This window comes from Lonchura striata, chromosome Z, assembly GCF_050655825.1.
Source record: "Lonchura striata isolate lonStrDom1 chromosome Z, ASM5065582v1, whole genome shotgun sequence".
Lineage (NCBI taxonomy): Eukaryota > Metazoa > Chordata > Aves > Passeriformes > Estrildidae > Lonchura > Lonchura striata.
In genome coordinates, this window is record NC_140740.1 from 87,269,524 (window position 1) to 87,291,406 (window position 21,883).

General features: G+C 49.5%; 3 protein-coding genes across 4 annotated transcripts; 2 read left to right on the forward strand and 1 right to left on the reverse strand.

Annotated features, from left to right (window-relative positions):
- Positions 1 to 1,229: 1,229 nt before the first annotated feature.
- LOC110478590 (signal peptidase complex catalytic subunit SEC11C) lies at positions 1,230 to 6,446 on the forward strand. Of its 2 annotated transcripts, none has more exons than XM_021545330.4 (6): positions 1,230 to 1,439; positions 2,133 to 2,242; positions 2,688 to 2,837; positions 4,020 to 4,139; positions 4,659 to 4,716; positions 5,125 to 6,446. In XM_021545330.4, the coding sequence occupies exons 1-6, from the start codon at positions 1,245 to 1,247 to the stop codon at positions 5,176 to 5,178; spliced, it is 687 nt and encodes a 228-aa protein (XP_021401005.1). In that variant the 5' UTR covers positions 1,230 to 1,244; the 3' UTR covers positions 5,179 to 6,446. The 2 variants fall into 2 exon arrangements, with proteins under 2 accessions (XP_021401005.1, XP_021401007.1); XM_021545332.3 differs by having other exon boundaries at positions 1,336 to 1,443.
- Positions 6,447 to 9,278: 2,832 nt separating this feature from the next.
- Positions 9,279 to 13,480, forward strand: LOC146763934 (gastrin-releasing peptide-like). Its single transcript, XM_085566267.1, has 3 exons — positions 9,279 to 9,514; positions 9,753 to 10,003; positions 13,084 to 13,480. The coding sequence occupies exons 1-3, from the start codon at positions 9,376 to 9,378 to the stop codon at positions 13,135 to 13,137; spliced, it is 444 nt and encodes a 147-aa protein (XP_085422393.1). The 5' UTR covers positions 9,279 to 9,375; the 3' UTR covers positions 13,138 to 13,480.
- Positions 13,481 to 18,602: 5,122 nt separating this feature from the next.
- LOC110478587 (retinal homeobox protein Rx2) lies at positions 18,603 to 20,773 on the reverse strand. Its single transcript, XM_021545327.3, has 3 exons — positions 20,339 to 20,773; positions 19,987 to 20,216; positions 18,603 to 19,443 (listed from the first exon to the last, which is right to left on the reverse strand). Exons 1-3 carry the CDS (start codon positions 20,604 to 20,606, stop codon positions 18,991 to 18,993), a joined length of 951 nt encoding a protein of 316 aa, XP_021401002.1. The 5' UTR covers positions 20,607 to 20,773; the 3' UTR covers positions 18,603 to 18,990.
- Between the last annotated feature and the right edge of the window lie 1,110 nt (positions 20,774 to 21,883).

Below are 21,883 nucleotides of genomic sequence, written 5' to 3' on the forward strand. Positions count from 1 at the left end.
ATTACTTCTGAATATTGCATCTGCTCAAAGAGGATAGTGGCAGATGCTTTTCTCTGAGTATTTAAAGGATAGCAGAGAACTAACCTGAAATTACATAAACTTAGAGGAACTCCTGTGTAGTAAGTAAAAGAATACTGTTGTCACTGGAAGAACAATTAGATGAGGTGAAGGATCTTATCTAGATATCATGCCTACCTGGTGTCCTTGAAGCCTTCTTTCCAATTTGGCATTTCTATTCATTCCTGAGAGCATCACACCTTCCCGTGTGCTCTAAGGTCAGTTCTGCCTCTCTTAGTCAGTCCTAGTCTGTTTCATCCAACTGTTTACCAGCATTAAAGTCTTGGTGTATTTCTACTAAATTACAAAAACACTGCTCTGGCCAGATGGTTTGTTTCCATTTATCTTAGTAGCATTTCCATGTGTTCTCTGTTCTTCCATTCTCAGTCTTCAGTGGGTAATTTTAAACTTGGTGAATGCCTGACTCGGTTTGGCCCATTTAATTCCCAGGAAATCAGGCTCGGGGCTCTCTGACTTGTATCTATGTGGCTGCTTGCTGTTTCAGGCTCATGCAACCATTCAGTGACAAACTGGAAATGGGTGTGAAGTCTGCCTGTGCTGCTCGGGGTCTGACCACTGCCAGGCACACGGAGTAGCCCCGGCCCATCCCTGCCGGGGCACCGAAGGGCTGCGGATTTTCCGGGCCTCTGTGCTCTTCTCTGATCGGGGCCCTGCCGCGGTCCCCGAGCAAACGCTGAGGTCACCACTACCTGCTGAAATTATGAAATTATTCCACTCACAGCCGCTGAGGACACTGCGATTCCCCTCACTGCCTTCACACCCCTCCATCCCCTCACGAGGCGGGAAGCCCCTCACGGCGGCACGGCCCCTCACGGCGGCACGGCCCCTCACACCGTTCCCGCGCTCAGCACAGCGCCCCCTGCCGGCCGCCGCCGCCCACCCCTCACAGAGCGCGCGCGCCTCCCCTTCCCGCCAATGAGCTGCGCACACGCAGCGGCGGCCCCGGGATGCCCGCGGCATTCGCCTGACCCAAGACTCTCCGCGCCCGGGAGAGCGGGGCGGCCGTCCCGATGCTTCTCGGGCGTGCGCGGCTCTTCACTCCGAGGCCAGGGATCTGAGCGTTCACCGACGGTCCCTCGGTACAGCCAGCTGCTCAGGCACCTCCAGCGGCGAATATCAAGGGGGTCTCGTCATCAGGACCTTTCGCCGCGGTGCGTCTGGGAGCTATGGTTCACCTGGCCGAGGAGGCCCGCCGTGCGTCAGCAGGGCGGGAGAGGAAGGAGACTACAGATCCCAGAGAGCAGCGCGGGCCCCGCTGTTCCCCCTGGCGCTGCGCTGAGGGCGGTGGTGGCGCAGGGCGGCGGGCTCCGCGGCGGGGCCGCGATGGATCTGTTCGGGGACCTGCGGCGCATGAACAAGCGGCAGGTACCGGGGCCGCGCTCGCGGCTCGCAGCCCGCACTGGGAGCGGCGGGTTTCGAACGCCAGCGTGCAGGGTCCTTCCCACCGCTATCCTTCTCCGTGTGCTGCCGAGAAAAGGAACAAAAATGAAGGAGTGTGGTTAAAGCGCATCCGCCGCTGGAAGGGCTGGCGGAGCAGGAGCGTTTGAGGGCAGAAAGTCAAATCAGTGATTTTCTAGATAAGAAGTTTCAGTGAGACAGTAGCAGGAAATTATCTTTTGTCGTCTCTCGTCTCCTCCAGCTCCTCTTTTTAAACAAAAGTCACTCCCAGAAAGTCAGCCTCTGGTGGTAGTCCGGTGTTCCACACGTCCCTTGGGATATTTCCGAGCTCGGGAGGGAGGCAGGGCCGTGTGACCGAACCCGCTTTGGTCGTTTGCCAGGTCGCTTCCCCAGCTTTATGAGCCTTTATCAGTGTGTTTGCGTCTGTCACTAACACACAGGAGTGGATTAACCCAAGACTAAGGCGCACAGAGGATTCCAGCCTTATGCTGCAGTTTGGTAGATTCTGACATGGCAACCTGTGCTACCAGACTTGTGTTGGAATAGGATTTCAGCATAAAAGCCTAAAATTTGTGGTGCACTTGAGTTAAAGTTCTATGTTGTGCTTCTAAATATAATACAGTACCTTTAAAAACCAATTTCCTTGTTTCACACAGCTATATTACCAAGTCTTAAATTTTGCTATGATTGTGTCTTCTGCCCTAATGATCTGGAAAGGGCTGATCGTGGTGACTGGCAGTGAGAGCCCCATTGTTGTGGTGCTCAGGTGAGTCAATGGAAAGGCTTTCTGCTTCAAATCCAGGTCTTGTTTTGCCTTTTGTCTCCTCCCCCTTCCCCTTGGATACAGCTGGAATTTGAAATGTCACCTATTTAAAGAAGGACTCAAACACTGTCTTTCTTCTGGCTGTGTTTGAGCTCCAGCAAAAGTTACATAGGGCCAGTAGCCATGGGCCAGTTCCCACTGAGGTTTGTAGGAGCAGTAAATGTGTCAGACCCTTTAAAATCCAAGTTCCCTAACGTAATGGGTAAACTCCTGCAGATTGCTTTCTGGCATTTGGGTTCTGTTAAAGGTCTGAGTGGTGTTACTGAATGGGTGAAGCTACAGATCTCTGTTAAAATTGTGGGTTTATCTGTAAGAATTAAATATTCTTTGATTTCCTGGTGCTTCTTTCATTTATGCCAACAGACTTTCTCTTTCTTGTTGTTTGTAGTGGCAGCATGGAGCCAGCTTTTCACAGGGGAGACCTGCTGTTCCTAACAAATTTCCATGATGACCCAATCAGAGCTGGTGAAATAGTTGTTTTTAAAGTTGAAGGCAGAGACATTCCAATAGTGCACAGAGTTATCAAAGTACATGAAAAGTAATGCAACTTGGTGGTTTTTTGTTTGTAAAGCTCCTTTCCTTCCCCGTGGCTTTCGGTGTCAGTTTAATTGTGGTTCAATGTATGAGAAAGGCAAGTGAGGATAAGCAGTGAGAGAAAGCTCAGCTGTAGGATGTGAGCCACTTCTGTCCGCAGTTCTGTGTCGCACTTCTTGAGGGTTTGAGACCTTTCCCTCGGCAAAGCTGCTCAGGGTTGGAGCAGGTAGAGCTGTGCCCAGGAGGAATCTTGGCAGCAGGAGTGTGCATGGGAGCAGAATCCGCTTCTATGCTGATGGTTGTACAGTTGGGACTTTGCTTGTGGGAGCAAACTTTTGGTGAAAGGTGGAGATTCAGAATCAGGGTGCAGCCTGACAGAGTGTGTGAGCTTTGCTAACTGAAGTTTTCCAAATTTGATTCAGGATAAAAGAAGAGATTCTTCTTATTCTTGTGTCTCTTGGCCACGCTGCCCATGGCAATTTGTGCTGAAAAGCACCAGGGAAGGGGCTTGGTTTGGCCTTGAGTGCAAATGCCTACCCTGCTAAACAGTTCCTTCCAAACTACAGTTCTGCTCCTAGTTCTGCACAGTGAAAAGCTAAGCCGGAGGTGGCAAGCACTGGCGTATTTGCTCCATGAACTGAAGGTGTTTATTTCTTGAGTAATGTCTGTTCTTCTGTGCTTTTTTAAAATTTCCAAGAATCACCTATTTTAATTTTTTATTACCTAGTTTGTCATTATGAGAGCTCCTCATTTCTTGATATCAATATTTAAGCAAAATTCATTGTAAGACTGTAAACTTAAGAACTGTATTTGAATTCATGTTCTGTCAAAGATGCTGATAAACACACAGGGTTTTGTTGAGGAAGTTTAGTGCCTGGATGGACAATGTCCTTTTCATCAACGACAGTGCTTGCTTGCCACCTCCAGTTTTCATGTCCATTGTGTAATTGCTTACATCACAATCTAGGAGTGTTGTAAAAAAATGTTTCTTGTTAATATCTGTTGATAGATAAAGTTAGTAAAGTCTGTAATGTTAATGATTTAATGGTGGTTGTTCAATAAACAGGGCTGAAAGCAAACATTGTTATCTAATCTTGTAGCACTTTTCATCCTCATTTGCTTTGTAGATGTTAATTGAGATTTTTAAATTAAGTGTTATTTAGTTTATCACCTCATTGCCTTCTAGAGGAAATGGGAACATCAAATTTCTGACTAAAGGGGATAATAATGAAGTTGATGATAGAGGCTTGTACAAAGAAGGTCAGAACTGGTTAGAGAAGAAAGATGTTGTTGGAAGAGCAAGAGGGTAAGTAAAGCAAAATGTACTTTGTAATTAAAGAGAAAAATTAGCTCTTAAATTGGTTCTGCTGTTGATACAAACCAGATTTGATGTATTTTTTAAATAGAATTGTAATTTAAGAGAAAACCTAGCAAAGTTGCTTCCCATAGTCCTCACACTGATGTGGAGTGTGGGGGGGAAAAAAAGGGCATTTAACAAATAGCTCATCTGAAAATACAATATTAACCATCTTCTCCTTGTAATTGCTGGGAATTTCTAGGAAATTGTTTTGGCATTCCACAGGAATTTTATGGAAGGTTTGAGCTTTTGATTTTGTCTCCTTCTCCTTCAGCTGAGCTGAAATCTCTTCAGATTTTCTCAGATAACTTTGATTAAGGAAAACTAATGAATTCTACTTCCTATCCAGATCTGCATTAGGTGTAAATTATGGGATCACACTGAAATATTCCAGATTGAGTAACATTAAAAGACTTTCATGTAATATTTGAGGGTTAATTTTACATTCACCTGTTTTATCAATTACAGGTTTTTGCCCTATGTAGGCATGGTAACTATAATAATGAATGACTACCCAAAATTTAAGGTATGTATACTGACGTTTTGAATACTTGAATTGCTAAAATAACAAGTACAGACAATAAGAACCTTGCCTCTAAGCAGACATGTTAATAAATTTGTGTCTGTAGTTTGGTACCTAATGTAGGATGAGCTGGATTTCCTTGCTTACTGTTGGGCAGTAGAATTTGTTGTTTGTAAGGAGTTGAAAACATGTAATTTCTTAGAATTTTGTTAGTTAAGTGTATGCAGTTGTGATGCCTGGTTATGATGAATTTTATCACTTTAAAATCTTCCTGCAATTTTGTAGGATCAGAGCTCTGTAATTGTGCAAAGTGTGATGTGATGTTTGAGAGGGCACCTTTTGAACAGTTTATGCTTTCAGAGCTCAGTGGAGAGGAATTGTAACGCGTCTGTGTTCTGTGTTTCTTTGCAGTATGCTCTCCTGGCAGTGATGGGAGCATATGTACTGCTCAAGCGGGAATCCTAAACACAAGAACAAAGGGAAATATACAGGGGGAAAAAATAATATATTTCGGATGGTTTCATTTTTCTTTATGGTTACAAAACTGTGCAAGCTTTTGTCTTGTCTAAATAAACGACACCTAATGAGTGAAGCTGTTGGCTGCTGGCTAATTACAAAATGATGCATTTATCATCTTCTACAGACTGCTCTCAGCTAGCCTGGCACTGGTTTGGAGGACTGGAGCAGCCAGTTTGATGCTGGTTTGGTGCTGGAGCAGCCAAGGGCTCTCTTGCCATGCTCAGTGGGTTTGACTGACTGGTGCTGCGTCTGAATCCACTTTTGCCCTCCTGTTTGTTTTGGGGGTTATTTTTAATCTGTCACTGCCCTCTTTTCTCCACCATACAAACTGTTTTGATCAGTGCTTGTAAGGACACAGACTCTCTGAACAGGTAGTAAGTTCTAAGAGTTTAGTCAGACTTATGCCTAAGTTGGCTGGTTGCGGCTGCCAAAAACAGCCAGGAAGGGGAGTTCCACTCTGACTTGGTACTGAGCAGTGCGGACTCAGAGCTTTTTCTCTGAATTTGAAATTGCTCTTTCACAAGGTAAGGAAAAAAGGCCATATGGCCTGATTTTTAGAGGCCTGCTTTTTAGGGACTGTGTGTGTTGCTAGCGTTGAGGCTGTTGATGATCTGCCTTTTGTGTTCTAGCTCTTAAACTAACCTAACAAAAAGGTTTTCTGGGGCTTTAATAACACTTGTAAATTACTGAATGAATAGCACAGTAGTGCACTTCAGGGATATTGCCGAGGCAGGGAAACCAGAGCTCTTATGCCAGTTTGGAGAATGTATTATTCTCTCCTATCATATAACACCTGAATAGTGTTAAACATAAAATTGATTTTTCATTAAAAAACTTACCTGATAACTGTCTTTCATGAAATTTGGCATTTTTTACTTATCTTCAAATGTCAGTGTTGCACCTTCAACAAAGCAGAACTTGTTTTCCTTGCTGGCTTTGTTTTTGTAGCTTTGATAAGGAACAGCATGATGCTTTTTTTCCTCTGGAGTTCTGTTTCTTCTGTAATCCCTTACCTCTGCAAAAATACTCTATTATACAATAATGACACCTTTTCTGTTGTAACAGCTCATGCTTAGCAGACAACTGCTGAATTTCTCCAAGTAATATTACTTCTTTTGTGTCCTACTAAGTGGTTTTCATGTCCAACTGTATTATAAAAATTACTTATTTTGTGTCAAATTGTATAGGAATAAAATCGAGTATAATAAATGGCATGGCAGAATAATGTTGGGATCATTACTGCAGTCTTCCTGGAAGTGTATCATCCCAGTTGAGAAAAAATAATGTGTTTTTTGGAGTGTATGTGGAGTAAGATTTTTTTCTTTCTCTTGATGTTGCTGAAATCCAGATTTATGCTGTCCACCTACCCCAATACGAGCACAGGCAGCTCTAATTTGGAGAGTGCAGTTGGACATTTTGCAGCTGGTCAACTGTGACACTGGGATCTAGTCACAAGAGTGGCTCAGGGCCGTGCCAGAGGGGATCAGAGTGGATGTCGGAAACCACTTCCATACTGAGAGGGTACTCAGGCCTGGAGCAGCCTCCCTTGGGAGAGGATGGATGCCCCAGGCTCAGCATTCCAGCAGCACTTAAACAGTGCCCTTGAGCTTCTGGGCAGTCTGAAAGGGCTCAGGCTGTTGGGCCGGGTGGTCCCTGTAGGCTGTTCTGGTCCACAGGCATGTCCATAAATGCTTCCCATTTGAATTCTGCAATTATTAAGCTCTTCCACTGCAAAAATCATAAACCCAAACTTGTGGCTGCCACAGCGGCCTGGCACAAGTTAAATGTGCAGTGAGCAATCACTGTGCTTAAGCTTCAGCTGTCCAGGGCTTCCCAAAATGCAGCACAGTGTCAACTATCTTACACTGGACCTTATTAAATAAATGTTACTATTTCATATTATTCAGCCTCTGTAAAGTTGCGGAGCTCTTTTCTGAGAAACATCTTCAGTTCTTCAGGGAACTGTTGCTGCACTGAGTCGATGTTGAGGTTATTTGCAGAACACCTGCTCTGAGTGCGGGTTGGAAATGCTGGAGATTAGTCTATTCAGCATCTTCAACATTTACAGAGTATTCCTCAGTGATCACGCCTGTTATTACGTTGGAGATAGGCTTCCACCGGTGTTTGTTCTGTACATACTTCCTGGCTGCGTGTAACACCAGGGTCCCTACAAAGAAAGTGATGAAAGGCACACCATTCTTATATTACCCCTTTTTATAGCCATTAAATATGCATTGCTGATAGAACAATGATGCTTGTGTAAAATGTGAAGGTAGCAGATTAAAGTTTAGCATGGTAATAAGCATTTAAAAACCATTAATGTTCTCCTGTCACGAAGCACAGCAACATTTTGCTTTGCCGTGGATATATGAAAAAGGGAAGGGTATTTTAAAACAGAGAGAGCTGTTTCTTGATGTTTAAACACAAACTGATGTTATCAGGCTTCTTCTTAAAGAGGAATATTGTCTTGGGTGACTTGAGTCATTCAGAGTTCATAACATCCTTTGGTTGTACCTTTTCTTTTGTGGGGGATCCAGAATACTATTTCTCTATACAATGAAGTTGCTATTTTCCTGAGAAGGGTAGTAAGAATTAGAATAAATCCTTATGAACAAGTGAATAAATAATAAAGGCATAGTACATATACAATCCTACATACAAGAAAGGTTTATTTGCTTGCATGGTATTTTCAGTACAAGAGACTTGGGACTGAGTAAGAATTCATGTTTGGGTGGTTTTGGTTTTTGTTCTCTGAAATGGACAATTTCCTGAATTTTTAAATTTCCTGCCTTGGTTGCCCCAAATGATTAGGAGTTTCTCTGGATTGCAATATTTTATTTGATCGGCTGTCACTCAGAACAGAGCACATGTTGGTAGCTGTACTGCAGGCTGCACAGTGCAACTTGAGGCATGAAAATACTATTGTGAATTAAGCATGAATGCATAATTAATAACCAAAAGAAAAGAATGAATCACATTAATCAGTAAAATAAGATGAAACAAACTGTGACTAAACAAGGGAACAATTTGGCTCAATACAGCAGGATACACGATTGATTTCAAAAGGAGAACTTCAAAACAAAAGAGTTTGCCTGGAAATTATGTTAATTCATATCCGTGTGAGTTTCCAGTAGGGATAGTTCAGTTCCAGTCATGTGGGGCTAGCTGGAGGAGCTGGCAGGTTCCTTAGAGTCAGCTCTGCTCTCTGTGTATCCCAGCTCCTGCCATAGGTCTGTAGACAGCAAAATTATCTCATAAACTGCACACATTACACGTGGCTTCATCCTGTCTCTGCTGTTCTCCTGGGTGACAAACAGGCACATCAGGACTTTATGTCCCATCGCTGCTCACACACCTTCACTTCAGTGAAACCACTTTGTGTTCCACTTCAGGGCTTTTCCAGGGATGTACTGCCTCTTTTCCCTGCACTGCCTCTTTAGGCTGGAATTATTTTCATCCATTTACTACAAAGTTGGCCAGTTCCAGGTGCCTCAGGGGCTTCAAAGTTTACAGGGTCCCTGTGCAGGGAAAGCAGAAAGTCCTGTAAATGCGCTTCTATTTACTGTCACTTGTGGCAGGAAATTTAGGTGATACTGGAAAATAAAATAAGCTCTTTGCACCAGATTTTCATTCCCAGCGAGGGACAGCGAGCCCCTTTGCCCCAGGTGCAGCCGCATCGAAGCCCGCACGGTGCGGTTCCGCGGGGCGGGGGTGACGTCGCCCCCTGCAGCCCCCGGGTGCCCTCCGCGGCCGTTGCCGCCCTCAGGAGCTCCGGTGCCCGGGCGCTGCCGGCAGCGCTGCCCGAGGTGTCCGGGCCGCCGTCAGCACCGACTCCCGGCGGACGCAGAGGGGGAGCACGAACCTGTGGGACGCGCCCGTGTTGCGAAGGGAAACGAGAGGGAGAGCGTCCCCCCCCCGGCCCGGGCCGCGCCCCGGGGCCGGCACCGCCTCAGCTCCCCCCGCGGGCGCCGGCGGGGCGGGAGCGGCCCCGTGAGGAGGCGTCAAGCGCGGGGGCTCCGCTCGCGCCGGGCCCGGCTCCGGATAAATGGGGGCCGGTGGCGGCGGCGCTTCGGAGCCTTGACGGAGCCGGAGCGGAGCGGAGCGCGGCTCGGGCAGCACCGGCAGCACCCGCAGCAGGGCACGATGCGGGGCGGGCGGCCCGCGGCGCTGCCGCTGCTGGCGCTGGCGCTGCTGACGGCGCAGGGCGGAGCGGCGCCCCTGCAGCCCGGCGGGACCCCCGCGCTCACCAAGATCTACCCCCGCGGCAGCCACTGGGCTGTGGGTAAGTGCGGCTTAACTCCTACAAAGGCACTGGAACGCAAGGTTCCTGCGTCCCGTGTCGAGGCAGGGTAAGTCTAAAACCTCGGCTTCTCCATCCACTTTTATTCCATCAAATCTTACCAAGAGCTTCTCTCTCTCTATCTCCAGACAAAGTGCTTGGTAATCGCTGCCCCTTTCTCAGCCACGTTTTCTCTGACAGTGTTTTGGTTAATTTTGTGCTACTTTAATTGTTGTTGCAGGACATTTAATGGGGAAAAAAAGCACTGGAGATTTTCCTTATGGTTTTGAAGAAGAAAACAAGACACCATTTTCAGCATTACCTGACAATATCAAGCAGCTGGAAGAGTATCTGCAGTGGGAAGAAATCTCAAAATATTTGCTAAGGCTGCTGGAAAGGAATGAAAATAAAAGTGGTCACTTCTCAAAAGGAGGGCTCCCCTGGTATACCAGGAACACCTGGGAGACAGATGACAATAGCAGTTGGAAACATGTAAGTAAGATAAAACCTGTAAAGATATTCCATGTGTCCAGTTTTTGGTTTACAGTAGCATATCAGCTTCCTCTAACTGGTGGATTGTCCAGAAAAGCAGCACAAACACATCTCATGTATTAGACATTCAGTACTAGTACTGCAAGACTCTGCTCTACATTACTGATTGTCACTCACCAATTGTATTTTTGGTGACTTCATTTGCTAGTGGGCATAAACACAGCATGCATTCAGCGGATTTTAGTGCCTGGGTTCCCTTCAAGCTGCTTGGCTGGGCCATTCTTTTCTTTGTGCTTAGGTGATCACATCAGCAGCACATACTGCCCAGTAAAGCCAAACTAGTGTGAAAAACAAGTGTGAGGGCAGGAGGAACCACATCACATTGACCACCCCCTTCCAGCACCATTCAGGATGTTCTGCCTTGGGCTAAGTAAAGCCAGAGGGCTGCAGAATTTTCTCTGGTCCCAGCTTTATCCCTTTTTTTTTTGCCTTTTCTCCAGCCCATGGTGCTGGCTATCGCTGCGTTTGCTAAAGGAGTCTGGGGCTACTGATACGCTGCCCCTTCTCATCCCTCAAGTTAATGTTCTTCTTAGTGCTGTTGCACAAGACAACAAGGTTTTAGAATAGATTAATCCCTATTGTTTTAGGAAATCCTATAAAATACTCAGGGAAGGATAACAGTGAGGTTTTACAGAAAGTTATTGGGGTCTAATGTAAATCGCAGGATCCACAAGAAAATTCCTTTCCTTATAATACCTCAGGCACAGTCATGGTGATAAAGCTGCAGAATCCTTTTGGGTGACAATGAAATAGAACAAAAATATTAATATGCCCCCTTAAAGACATCAATGGGAAGAATTTTTACTTCCCGTATTCTACTGCAATATGATGTCATTAATATTCCTGGGCTAAATTCAGCCTGGTTTCCCTCCTGAAATCCTGGTGCAATCAAATCAGTGAATATTTAGGCTTTTATTGGAATGTGGGTAAAAAAAATCACCCTTTAAATTAAGCTGTGATTTAAGTCTCTCACACCAGTGATATGAATGCTGTCCATAGGTTTCTTTTTGGCTGTAGCTTTATGATAGTGATACATCACAGTAACTGATTATGAATACTATCTAAAAGATAAACTATTTATTCCATCTTCAGTTCTGCAGTGTGCAGCTTTGTAATCAAATTAAATGAACAAATTCCATTATTTAATGTAAAGAGGGAAATGTTCTGACTTCTAAAAGTATTTGTCAATAAATCCTACTTGTGAAGGCTGCAAGTTGCCTCTGGCAATTTGAATCATATCCATATGTGTATACTTTCACTGCAAATTAACATCTGCATTTCTGTGGTCAGACATCGAACATCCTCATGGAATAATGAGGTTATTGCCTAAAGTATACAGATTTTTGCAAGGATTTCTGCAAGGATTAGTAAAAAAAGCTCATGTTTTTCCTGTGACTAAGATAGAGGACAACTTGCACAACCTCATTTGATGTCCATCACTGAACAGTTTCTTTGTCTCTACCCTGAAGTAAAATCTAATGAAAATAGCTGTAGCTGTATTTTCCTGCTGTCGGACACAAATATCTGATGATACACAGCCTAGACAGGATATGATGTCCTGTTTTTCCCTTGGCTTCAAGAAAGCGCCTGAAATTTAAGGTATTTCTGAGATCTTCCTTCTAGATGAAGAAAACATGAAGATCAAAAGGAATGTGCTTTACTCTTTTGAGAGCAGGGATAGTTTCCTAAACATTTCAATAATAAGAATTATTTTTAATTTTAAAGTTATTTTGAACAGAAGATGCCTTATTTATAAAGGTGGAACTCTGATATACGGAATGAGACATTCATGTGCATAGTGGTACAAATGCATAACTGGTCTTTGGGGGTTGATTGTGTAGGTTTGTCAGGATGTGAGGCGTTTCGGGTGCACAGACTTTGGTTAGGCGACACCTTGGCATAAGGTGCTGCTGTACCACAGCTGTGGAAGGTGTCCATACAGAGGAGAGGATTACCAGGTACAGGAAGCTGAGGATAATGGCACAGTGCATGCAGAAAATTTGTTCTTGGTATGAAATACTTTTCCAGGCCTAGTTCACGTGAGTTTGGAGCAGAAACTTTTTATAGGAGGAACCAGACACCTGATTTGCAGCGGGTTACTGTTCCCTGTGCAGTGGCCTGTTGGACTGAGATACTAAATGTGAACAAAAGAAGGTAAATAATGAGCCCTGCTGCCAGCTTCTGTAATTCCCATGCACTGACAGAGATGCCAACCACGAGGAGCCTGCCTGCAGCCATGTGCTCCACCTGCTGCACACACCCAAGACTGGCTGTGTTTGGAACAGACAGACTCCGAGAACTTTGTTTCATGAATGCTTTCAAATTTAGCTGACTTAATTTAAAATCTGAATTTTAAATTTAAGATCAGGAAGCCCTAAAGCTAGAAGTAAATACACATAAGTACCTCAGGTAACTCAATTCAGCGTCTCTCTTATTAGCCCAAATCATCTAGTGCATCACCACTGATGCTCACTCTGGGCTGTACATCTCTTAAGAAGAAAAGAATTCTTTCTAAAGAACTCGCTCAGAGGAGGGAAATGGCTGTAACACACAAAGAGTCAAAAAAATGGAAGAGGTGAACCCAGTACTTATTGGGCTTGTGGTTTGGGATGGTGCACCTGTGTTATTTTGTTTTCAGTTAATACCTTGCCTGCTCTTTATTCTGGGAATAAATTACAGCAAATCTCTCCTGCAAGTTGGACTAAGTGCAAAAGTAAGTTGGAAAATAAACTTTAAATTGTTTCTATTAGTTGGCTTTTTCACACTAATGAGACAGGGTATAAATGAGATGGCACACAGAATTATTTGGGAGAATGACTTTCCTCCTACTTTGGCAGTTAGTTATTACACTAACCAAGACAAATGGGATCTGTTTTGGAAAGATTATTAGGAATATGTTTGTTATGTGAATGCACAGAGCAGTTATCTATTAGGTTTATTAACTTATAGAAGGTTTATTATCTTAGTGAATTACTTTTTTCAGGACTGGTCTATAAATAATATATTTTTCTTTTTATTAGATGATGGACTATCTGCTTCAAGTTGTGAATATGAAAGAGAGCACTCCAAGCTGAAAGAAAATCACTAAATCATAAGGAAATTGAATACTTTCTGTAAGAGACTATATTTCACAAGCACTTGATTGTGTCAGATAATCAACATGGTTACTTTTCTGTACACAAGAATTCCTTTGTGTAAAGTATTTAAATACACACTTGTATGGTTCAGTAAGGACTAAATCCTCTACTTCATTTTCAAGATTGCATTTTCTCATTTGAATGGCTTTGAGATATATATATATAATTGTCACGGAAGGGTCTTCCAATTAATTATATTACTTACCTATCAAATAATTTCTTCCCTTAGTTTGAAACTACATGACATTGCAACATTCGCAATAAATAGTACCAAGGAAAAGGCGGAGTTTATGCTTTTATTTGAGTTAAGCAGTGAAATTCGCTGTGTAAAGGCCAGTAGCAAAGACCACTGCCTTCCCCGGGACAGGGCGTGTGTTGTACTTTCAGCCGCTCTGCCGGGACCCTCCGTGCCCCGTGTGTGCCCGGGAGATGACGCTGCCCCGCAGCCCCCGGCGCGCTGCCGGCAGCTCCGCTATGCCCGGAGGCGAAACTCGACCGGGACGGGCCGCGACCTCCTGCTCCCGCCGCCTCCGGCAGGCGGCGCCCTCGGCCCGGCCGTGAGGGGAGCGCTGCGGTGAGCCCCGGGACGGGCCGAACCCCGGCCGTGAGGGGAGCGCTGCGGTGAGCCCCGGGACGGGTCGAGTCCCGGCCGTGAGGGGAGCGCTCCGGTGAGCCCCGGGACGGGTCGAGGCCGAGTCCCGGCCGTGAGGGGAGCGCTCCGGTGAGCCCCTAGACGGGTCGAGGCTGAACCCCGGCCGTGAGGGGAGCGCTCCGGTGAGCCCCGGGACGGACCGAGGCCGAGTCCCGGCCGTGAGGGGAGCGCTCCGGTGAGCCCCGGGACGGGTCGAGGCCGAGTCCCGGCTGTGAGGGGAGCGCTCCGGTGAGCCCCGGGACGGGTCGAGTCCCGGCCGTGAGGGGAGCGCTGCGGTGAGCCCCGGGACGGGCCGAGTCCCGGCCGTGAGGGGAGCGCTCCGGTGAGCCCCGGGACGGGTCGAGGCCGAGTCCCGGCTGTGAGGGGAGCGCTCCGGTGAGCCCCGGGACGGGCCGAGTCCCGGCCGTGAGGGGAGCGCTCCGGTGAGCCCCGGGACGGGCCGAGTCCCGGCCGTGAGGGGAGCGCTCCGGTGAGCCCCGGGACGGGTCGAGGCCGAGTCCCGGCCGTGAGGGGAGCGCTCCGGTGAGCCCCTAGACGGGTCGAGGCTGAACCCCGGCCGTGAGGGGAGCGCTCCGGTGAGCCCCTAGACGGGTCGAGGCTGAACCCCGGCCGTGAGGGGAGCGCTCCGGTGAGCCCCGGGACGGGCCGAGGCCGAACCCCGGCCGTGAGGGGAGCGCTCCGGTGAGCCCCGGGACGGGCCGAGTCCCGGCCGTGAGGGGAGCGCTCCGGTGAGCCCCGGGACGGGCCGAACCCCGGCCGTGAGGGGAGCGCTCCGGTGAGCCCCGGGACGGACCGAGGCCAAACCCCGGCCGTGAGGGGAGCGCTCCGGTGAGCCCCGGGACGGACCGAGGCCGAACCCCGGCCGTGAGGGGGGCGCTCCGGTGCGCCTCGGGACGGACCGGCCGAGGCCGAGGCGCGGCTGTGCAGGGTGTCCCGGTGCGCTGCGGTGCCAGGTGAGCCCCGTGGCTTCGGCTGTTTGCCGTAACTCAGTCGCAGCCCTCTGCCCGGCTCTGCAATCCCAATCTTTATGGGGCAGAAGTGTCATATGACACAGGGATGACTGCCAAATACCAGCTTGTTTTGACATAATACCTTGGCAGAACATAGAGACGCTCAGAGAGGAGACACAGTATTAATTCTACTAGAGAGACTGGTACTGTCAGCGTCCTGGTCTAACGAGCTTTTGGTTTCACGCCTTTTTTTTTTGTTTTTGTTTTTGTGGGTTTGTTTGTTTATTTGTCTGGTTTGGTTTGGTTTTTTGTTTGTTTTTTTGTTGTTTGGGGGGTTGTTTGTTTGTTTTGGGCTTTTTGGTTGTTTGGTAGGGTTTTTTTGTTTCGTTGTTTGGTTGGGGTTTTTTTGTTTTTGTTTTGTTCCACTATTTTCTCCAATGCTAGCATTTTGTGGGTGGGTACTCTGTGGCTGACAAACTACTGATGAAAGTCCCAAGGTTTATAATAGCGACAAAGGAGGAGGACTGACTGCATAGAAGACAAAAGCTGCAGTACTGTAGCTGAAGGGAGCCCCGTTGAAGTAATGTCTGTTGGACTTCATAGTACGTCCCTAGAAATGAGGAAAGGTGTAACAAGGAGCTTTGAAAAGCTACTTGAGATACTGCAATAGTAAGAAACTGAATGTCCATAATTGAAATGCCTGTCAGATGTAGCCAGGGCAGATGGAAACAAGACTGTTTAACTTTCTGCGCAAAAGAAGGGAATAGTATTGCCCTCAACCACAGCAGCTAGTAACAGAAATTCAAACTATGGCTGAGCAATGTGTATTTTCATGTCACAGGGGCTGTGAGATACCGTGGCAGTAGCACACACAACAGCCAGCCCACTGCTCCAGAGGGAATGACAGCTTCCAAGCCATCCAGCAGGGACTAAGGGTCCCTTCTTCACACAGAGACAGTCCTGCTCCATCGAGAAGCCAAAGAGCTGAACCTCAAGTTAAAATTAAAGAGCTCAGGTATCTGCTAGTTTTCTTGAATATTGACAGGATTTTGAGCAGGGATGGAGAGAAGGGAAGACCAGAATATACTCTTGAGAACAAATTCCATCATGACATTTTCCTCATAACTACTCATTCTCTGGCAGTCTTTTATCTGTATTATTCTTCCTTATAACTTCAGGTGCTGAAAAGAAGTCAAGTATGGACACTAAAAATACTATGTTGCTAATACAGTTTAAGCAAAAGAAGAAACAGACCACTCAGAAGGCCATGCTAATAGCCTTAGCAAAGTTAAAGAAGTGGTTAAGGATCTAGATGATTTAATCCAGTTTTAAGAAAAGCTTTTACAGTGAGCAATTAGATGCTGTTTAAGGAATTAATCGCTAATGGGTCATTAACTCTGACTGGTATTGTACAGTTAACAAGCCGAGGCAGGATTATTAGACTCAGCACCCAATTAAGGAGGAGAAGATATTTACAACAAAATGAACAAATGGGCTTTTAAAATGGAATGGAACAATTTGAAAGAAAGTGTAGGAACACAGAAAACTAGACAGACTAGAAGAAAGATGTGTTTGCATATGCCTCTGTCTCTTTATTTGTCCACTTATGTGTAGCTAGTAAAATACTCATTTTTAGCAATAAACTCACAGTTTTCCTTGAAGGACATGAGTGCACAAAGTCAATCCACTTACAGGGCTCACCTGTACAAAGTATAAGAAAGACCTGTTCAAGATGCCAATAAAGGAACAACCACCATATCTTGCCATAATCTTTATTAGTTTGCAGGTGCTGAATCAGGACCTTATTAAAAGTGAGCAGGCGTCTTCAGCTGCTACTTCTGCTGCCCTGTCATTGTGGTTGTATCTACTCCCAGTCTTTGACTATCTCGAGTAACCAAGCCTCAGCACTGGTGACAGCTGATCAGGAATTAGAGGGCTTCTTTCCAGCGGCTCTACAGGATACAGAAGAAATGTAGGTAAGAGAAAAGGGGGGGTAGTAATGCCAAAATATGGCATTAAGCACTATTGAAATCCTGCGGAGTTGCCTTATTAACCATGAGCAATAAGCACAGGTGAGAACTTTAGAGTAGCAATTTAATGTGCTTACCTGCACATTAAAACATAGGGTTTTCAGCTTCAGAGCCACAGCTGGACTGCAGCCAAGTAATGACAAGTGAGATTGTTTCTACCCTGAGAAGGAAAAGTGTGCAGAGCCTGTGCAGTCACTCATTAGTGTGTGTCTCTTGCTGACACAAACCAGGCCATGCAGGCACTTCTCAAGCACACCAAGAGAAATCCTTCTCTTGCAGTCACCAAAAATGCCATGCCTTCTTGCAACTGGTGATGCAAGCAAAGCTCACATGTGAAAGGACCACTAGAATAAGACCTAAAAATGGAAGCAATATGATTTTTGTTCTCCTCTTTTACCTGAGTAAGTTACTAGAAGTTAGCAAACTACCTCCCTGGTCCTGACAGAAATGGCAGTTCTCTTCCTGGCAACACTTCCTCTCTCTGCTAAGGAAGCAAAGAGATGTGTGCTGGGAAGGGTGGGCACCACCACAAATGCACACACAGTAGAACTGTCAAGATGAGAGCCCAGCAGGACAGTCTTCCCCAGCAGAGCTTCATTCCCCCCCAGATTCAGGGTGGACTACTTACTTGGCTTCCCTTCATGTCCTGGACCAGCACAGCTCAGGGGAGGGAAGCTGGAAGTCCTGAACACAGTGTGTGCTCTGGTCCAGAGAGGCAGGTTGGATCTGCAGGGAGGCTGGGGACAGAGGAAAAGGCGTTTGAAAACAACAGGGATTCCTATTATCTGTAAAAGAAGCTCTCCATACAATAGATGGGGCTGCTGTGGAGAAGGCTATGAAGGGATGTTTAGAAACTGCTGTCTGAGGTTAAAAAGCTCTCTGAAGTGAAGCTGAACAAGGCTGACATACTTGTTTCTGACAGGACTCTTAAAATACACGCACAGATTGTGAAAATATAATTAGATGCCGGCCTTTGTCTGGCCACAATGAGTGGGAAATGGTGAAAGGAGAGGTCTCCCAGTCTGCACTGAATCATCCCCAGGACACAATGAGGGCACTTGTGCATCCTTCTCTCTTCTCTAATGAGAAACATTAATTGCCACAACCTCCCAAGTGTGTAGAGCACCCCATAACCAACAGAGGAGAAGGAGTGTTTCATTACAGCTTCTCAGCCCTATTACAGGCAGTAACCGAGATAATGAAAAATAAAGATGCCGCAGTTTTAGTTTGGGCAGCCTGGCGATGGGCACTGTGTGGGTAGGGGAGCAGGCATGGCTCAGCTCTGTGCCAGCCTCCAGGGGCTGTCCTGGGCAGCCAGAGCAGGCAGGATGAGCCTGCCAGGCCCCAGCCCAGTGTTAGTGCCTAACCAGAGACCATCTGTCTCTCCCTCTGGGCAGCTTGGCTGCAGGGGGCAGGAGCCCTGGGGGTCCTGCCATTCCCCTTCTTTGCAGAGGCAAGAACTGTCACTGATTGTGGCCTGCAGAGCCCACATGAGCCTGGCACTACTCCACAAGGGCAATTGTGGAAGTGGTCTACCTGGCCCAAGAACTGCAAGGGCTCCAGACCCTCTGTGCCCACTCCTATCTGGGCACACTCTCCATCATGGGGATGCAGGCCCCAGTGCCACAGCCAGCTTGGACAGGGTTCTGCTGATGGAGTACAGAGAAGAGCCCACAGCCAAGCATCTCCCACCCCTCTGTGCATCACATGGAGGAGAGGGTCCAGCCCAAGATGCCCATTTGGGTTCAGAAACATGATACACAGCCTCCATGCAGATGGTGCCATTTAATGGTGTAAAAGTAGAACCCCCTTCCTGCAGTCCCCTCAGTACAGCAGTCCTGAGCTCCCAGCCACTTTATATGGCTCTTTGCCCTACTATAGCTTTTATTGCAACTAAAGCATCCAGCCAAGGAGGGAGAGCAAAAGAGATTGTTTTTCCTAAGCTATGATCAGGCCCCTAACTCTTCAGGGGTTGTGGAAAAGGGAATCAAAAGGACCACAAAATACAAAAGCAAGTCAAGGCATAGGGGAAAGGCTAGTTAAGGGACAGCCCTCCTGTGCCTGGTCATCCGCGGCAGCTGAGGCAGGGTAAGGGTGTCCCTTGGGCATTCTGGAATGCACCTTCCCCATGGCTTTCTCCCAGGTGCTGAGAGGGAGTTCAGATTGTCTGCCAGGGCTTGCCAATGGACTGGATATGCTCCTTGGCCTTCAGCCGCAGGGCGGCAATGCTGGTGTTGCGTGGATCTGCCTCATCCAAAGGGAACTTGTCCACAAAGTTGGCCCCACACTGATAAGGTGGCGGTGGCCCCATGGCCCCCAGGGGCTGCAGCGCATGGGTCACTGCCGGAGAGTTCAGGAAGGGTGGTGGTGTATAGCTGCTGGGCAGGCTCTGTGGCGAGGCCACAAAGCCAGGCAGGGTCTGCAGGGCTGTGCTGCTGGGCACGGGTGGGCTGAGCCATGTCTCCAGGGGTAGACTGCTGCTCAGAGGACCCATGGGTGTTGCCTGCGGCGAGCGGTTGAACGAGAGGATGGGCGAGTCCTGCAGCTTCATGGAGGTCACTTCTAGTTTCTCCTGCCGCCTCCACTTAGCTCTTCTGTTCTGAAACCAAACCTGCAAGCAGAGCTGTATCAGCCAGGCCCTAGGCAGTGGAAAGAGGCTCACCTCTGCAGCCATGCACGCAAAACAGAGTGAGGGAAAACACGCCTTGCTGTACCGGGGCAGAAGGGAATTTGGGGGGCTCGGGCATTCCTCCACGATCTGCAACCCTACGCCCGGTGGAAAGCAGTCCCGGTGGAGCTGGCCCGCCCATCCACCCGCCACTGCCCTGGCACACAGCACATTCAGCAGCCCCGGGCTGGGACACGCCACTCAAAGGGCAGCAGCACCGACGACGCGGCTGCCCGACGCAGGTCTGCCCCGAGCCCCGCGCTGTCCCGCCGGCCGGGCCGGCTCGTGGCTGTGCGGCAGCCGCGCCCAGCGCTCCAGCAGGGCCCCGAGTGTGGCCGGAGCCCTGCTGCAGTCACGGGCCTGCGCGCCGCACCGGGCCTGCTCCGGTCGCCGGGACCACGGGGCTGCACCGAAGCGCGTTGGGCTGGACCGTGTGTAGCTTCCCGGCGCCGGGGGCCGTCGGGGCTGGGCCGGGCCGGGCGTTACCTGGACGCGGACTTCGGGCAGATTGACCTTTATGGCCAGCTCCTCGCGGCTGTACACGTCGGGATAGTGGGACTTCTCAAAGGCACGCTCCAACTCGTGAAGCTGGTACGTGGTGAAGGTGGTGCGGTTTCGCCTGTGTTTCTTCTTGGGCTGTTCCTCTTCCGACGGCTTCTCCTCGCCGCTGCTGCCAGCGGGCAACTCGGGGCTGGCGCTGCCGGGACAGTACGGTTCTGCGAGGGGAAGACGGGGGGGGGTCACCGGCAGGATCTCACCGCGGGGCTTGCCCGGGGCGTAGGGGAGCAGCGCCCACCCGTCCGCCCCCCAGTACCCGGCATTCGTCTACAACGCTCACCTTGGAAGCGCTCAGCGCGGCCCTGGGGCTCGGGCGGCGGCTGCTCTCCGAGCATCTTGGGCAGGCAATGCCGGGGCCCCCGCCGGTCTGCCTCCTTGGCGCTGCCGTCGGGCGGGAAGGCGCCCAGCAGCCCGTCTTCCTTGGTGAACCCCAGGATAGCCTCGATGCTGTGAAGCCTCGACGGGTTTCCCCCGGGGCTCCGCGCCGCCGGGCCGGCCAGCGAGAATGCGCCCTCGGCCATGGCGAGCGGGGCGCCGGGCGGGTGCATGAGGCGGCCGGCCCGGGGCTCCGCCGCGGCTCTGCAGTCTTACCCGGCCTCAGGGCGGCGCGGGCAAGTCTGGCACGGTGTCGCCGGGCGGGCTGGCCTCCTTGGGGCGGGGGAGGAGTGCCAGGGGGCGGTAGGCGAGAGGGAAGGCGAGGCCCCCGCACATCTTCGGCATGGAGGGGGAGGCAGGGCATCTCCCGGCCCCCGCCGGCCGCCCCGCCCCTCCCCACCGGCTGCGGCCCCGGCTCCGGCTGCGGCCCCGGCCCCAGACGGCGCCGGGCGATGCCATCCGGGGCCCCCGAGGCGGGGCGGGGCGGCCCCAGCTGCAGGCGGGGGCTGGCCCAGGCCGAGCGCCGCGGTCGGAGCCCCTGGGCAGCGCTGTCGAAAACGGTGGTGGGACGGGCGGCGAGAGGCGTGCCGGGGACGGGGGGACAGACCCGGGACGGCGGGAATCGCGGCAGCCGCTGCCGGGGCGCGGTAAAGGGGACTCAGTGAACAGGACGGGAAGGGAAGGGGCGGGAGTCCGGGGGTGCTGGGTCGGAGTACAGCGGGTCCCCGGCACGGCCCTGCGCTGTTCGGCGGCTCTCGGAGCCTCGCCGCGTTTCTCTTGTCCGACGGCTGCAGTCCATATCCCTCCCACACGGTTTGTAGGTGCGTCGGTTTCACGGCGGGAGCTCGAAAGCTGCCCTGCGGGACGATCCGCGACTCCGGCTCGACTCAGGGGCACTGGGGTAAACGACGCTGCGCTGGTGCTCTGCGGGACACTCGCCCTGCGCCCGGTTGTCTCCAAAGGCATTTCAAAGACAGGTGCTTCCGGGCAGGATAGACGCAGGAGGTGGGCTCAGCCTTTCAGATTTCACAAACCCGAGGAAGCTCTAAGCAATATTTGCGAGGAAGTTCAAGTACGCTGCTATGGGACAGAGCTTGTGATTCTGTGACCCTGTACTCCACGGTGCGCGTGGGGCTTGGGGGGGGGGGGGGGGTGGGTAGCAGGCAGGGCATGGCTTCATGGGGGATGCACAAAATGTTTTTGGAGGTGAGGCAGGGAGCCAAATCCCACGCATTTCTCTTAGTACTTGGCTTGGTGGCAGACGTTGACCCACCACAGGACCAACCAGGTAACAGCGTCACGTCTCCTGAACCAATCTTTCCCCTGCTTTTGTTTTTCTGTCACTTTCACACTAGCACTTCCCAGTTCCTCTGAGGCACCAGATACCTTTTGTCCCAGCTTGTTTACGTGAGCAAACTCAGTAACATCCAGAGTGGTTTTCAGTCTACAC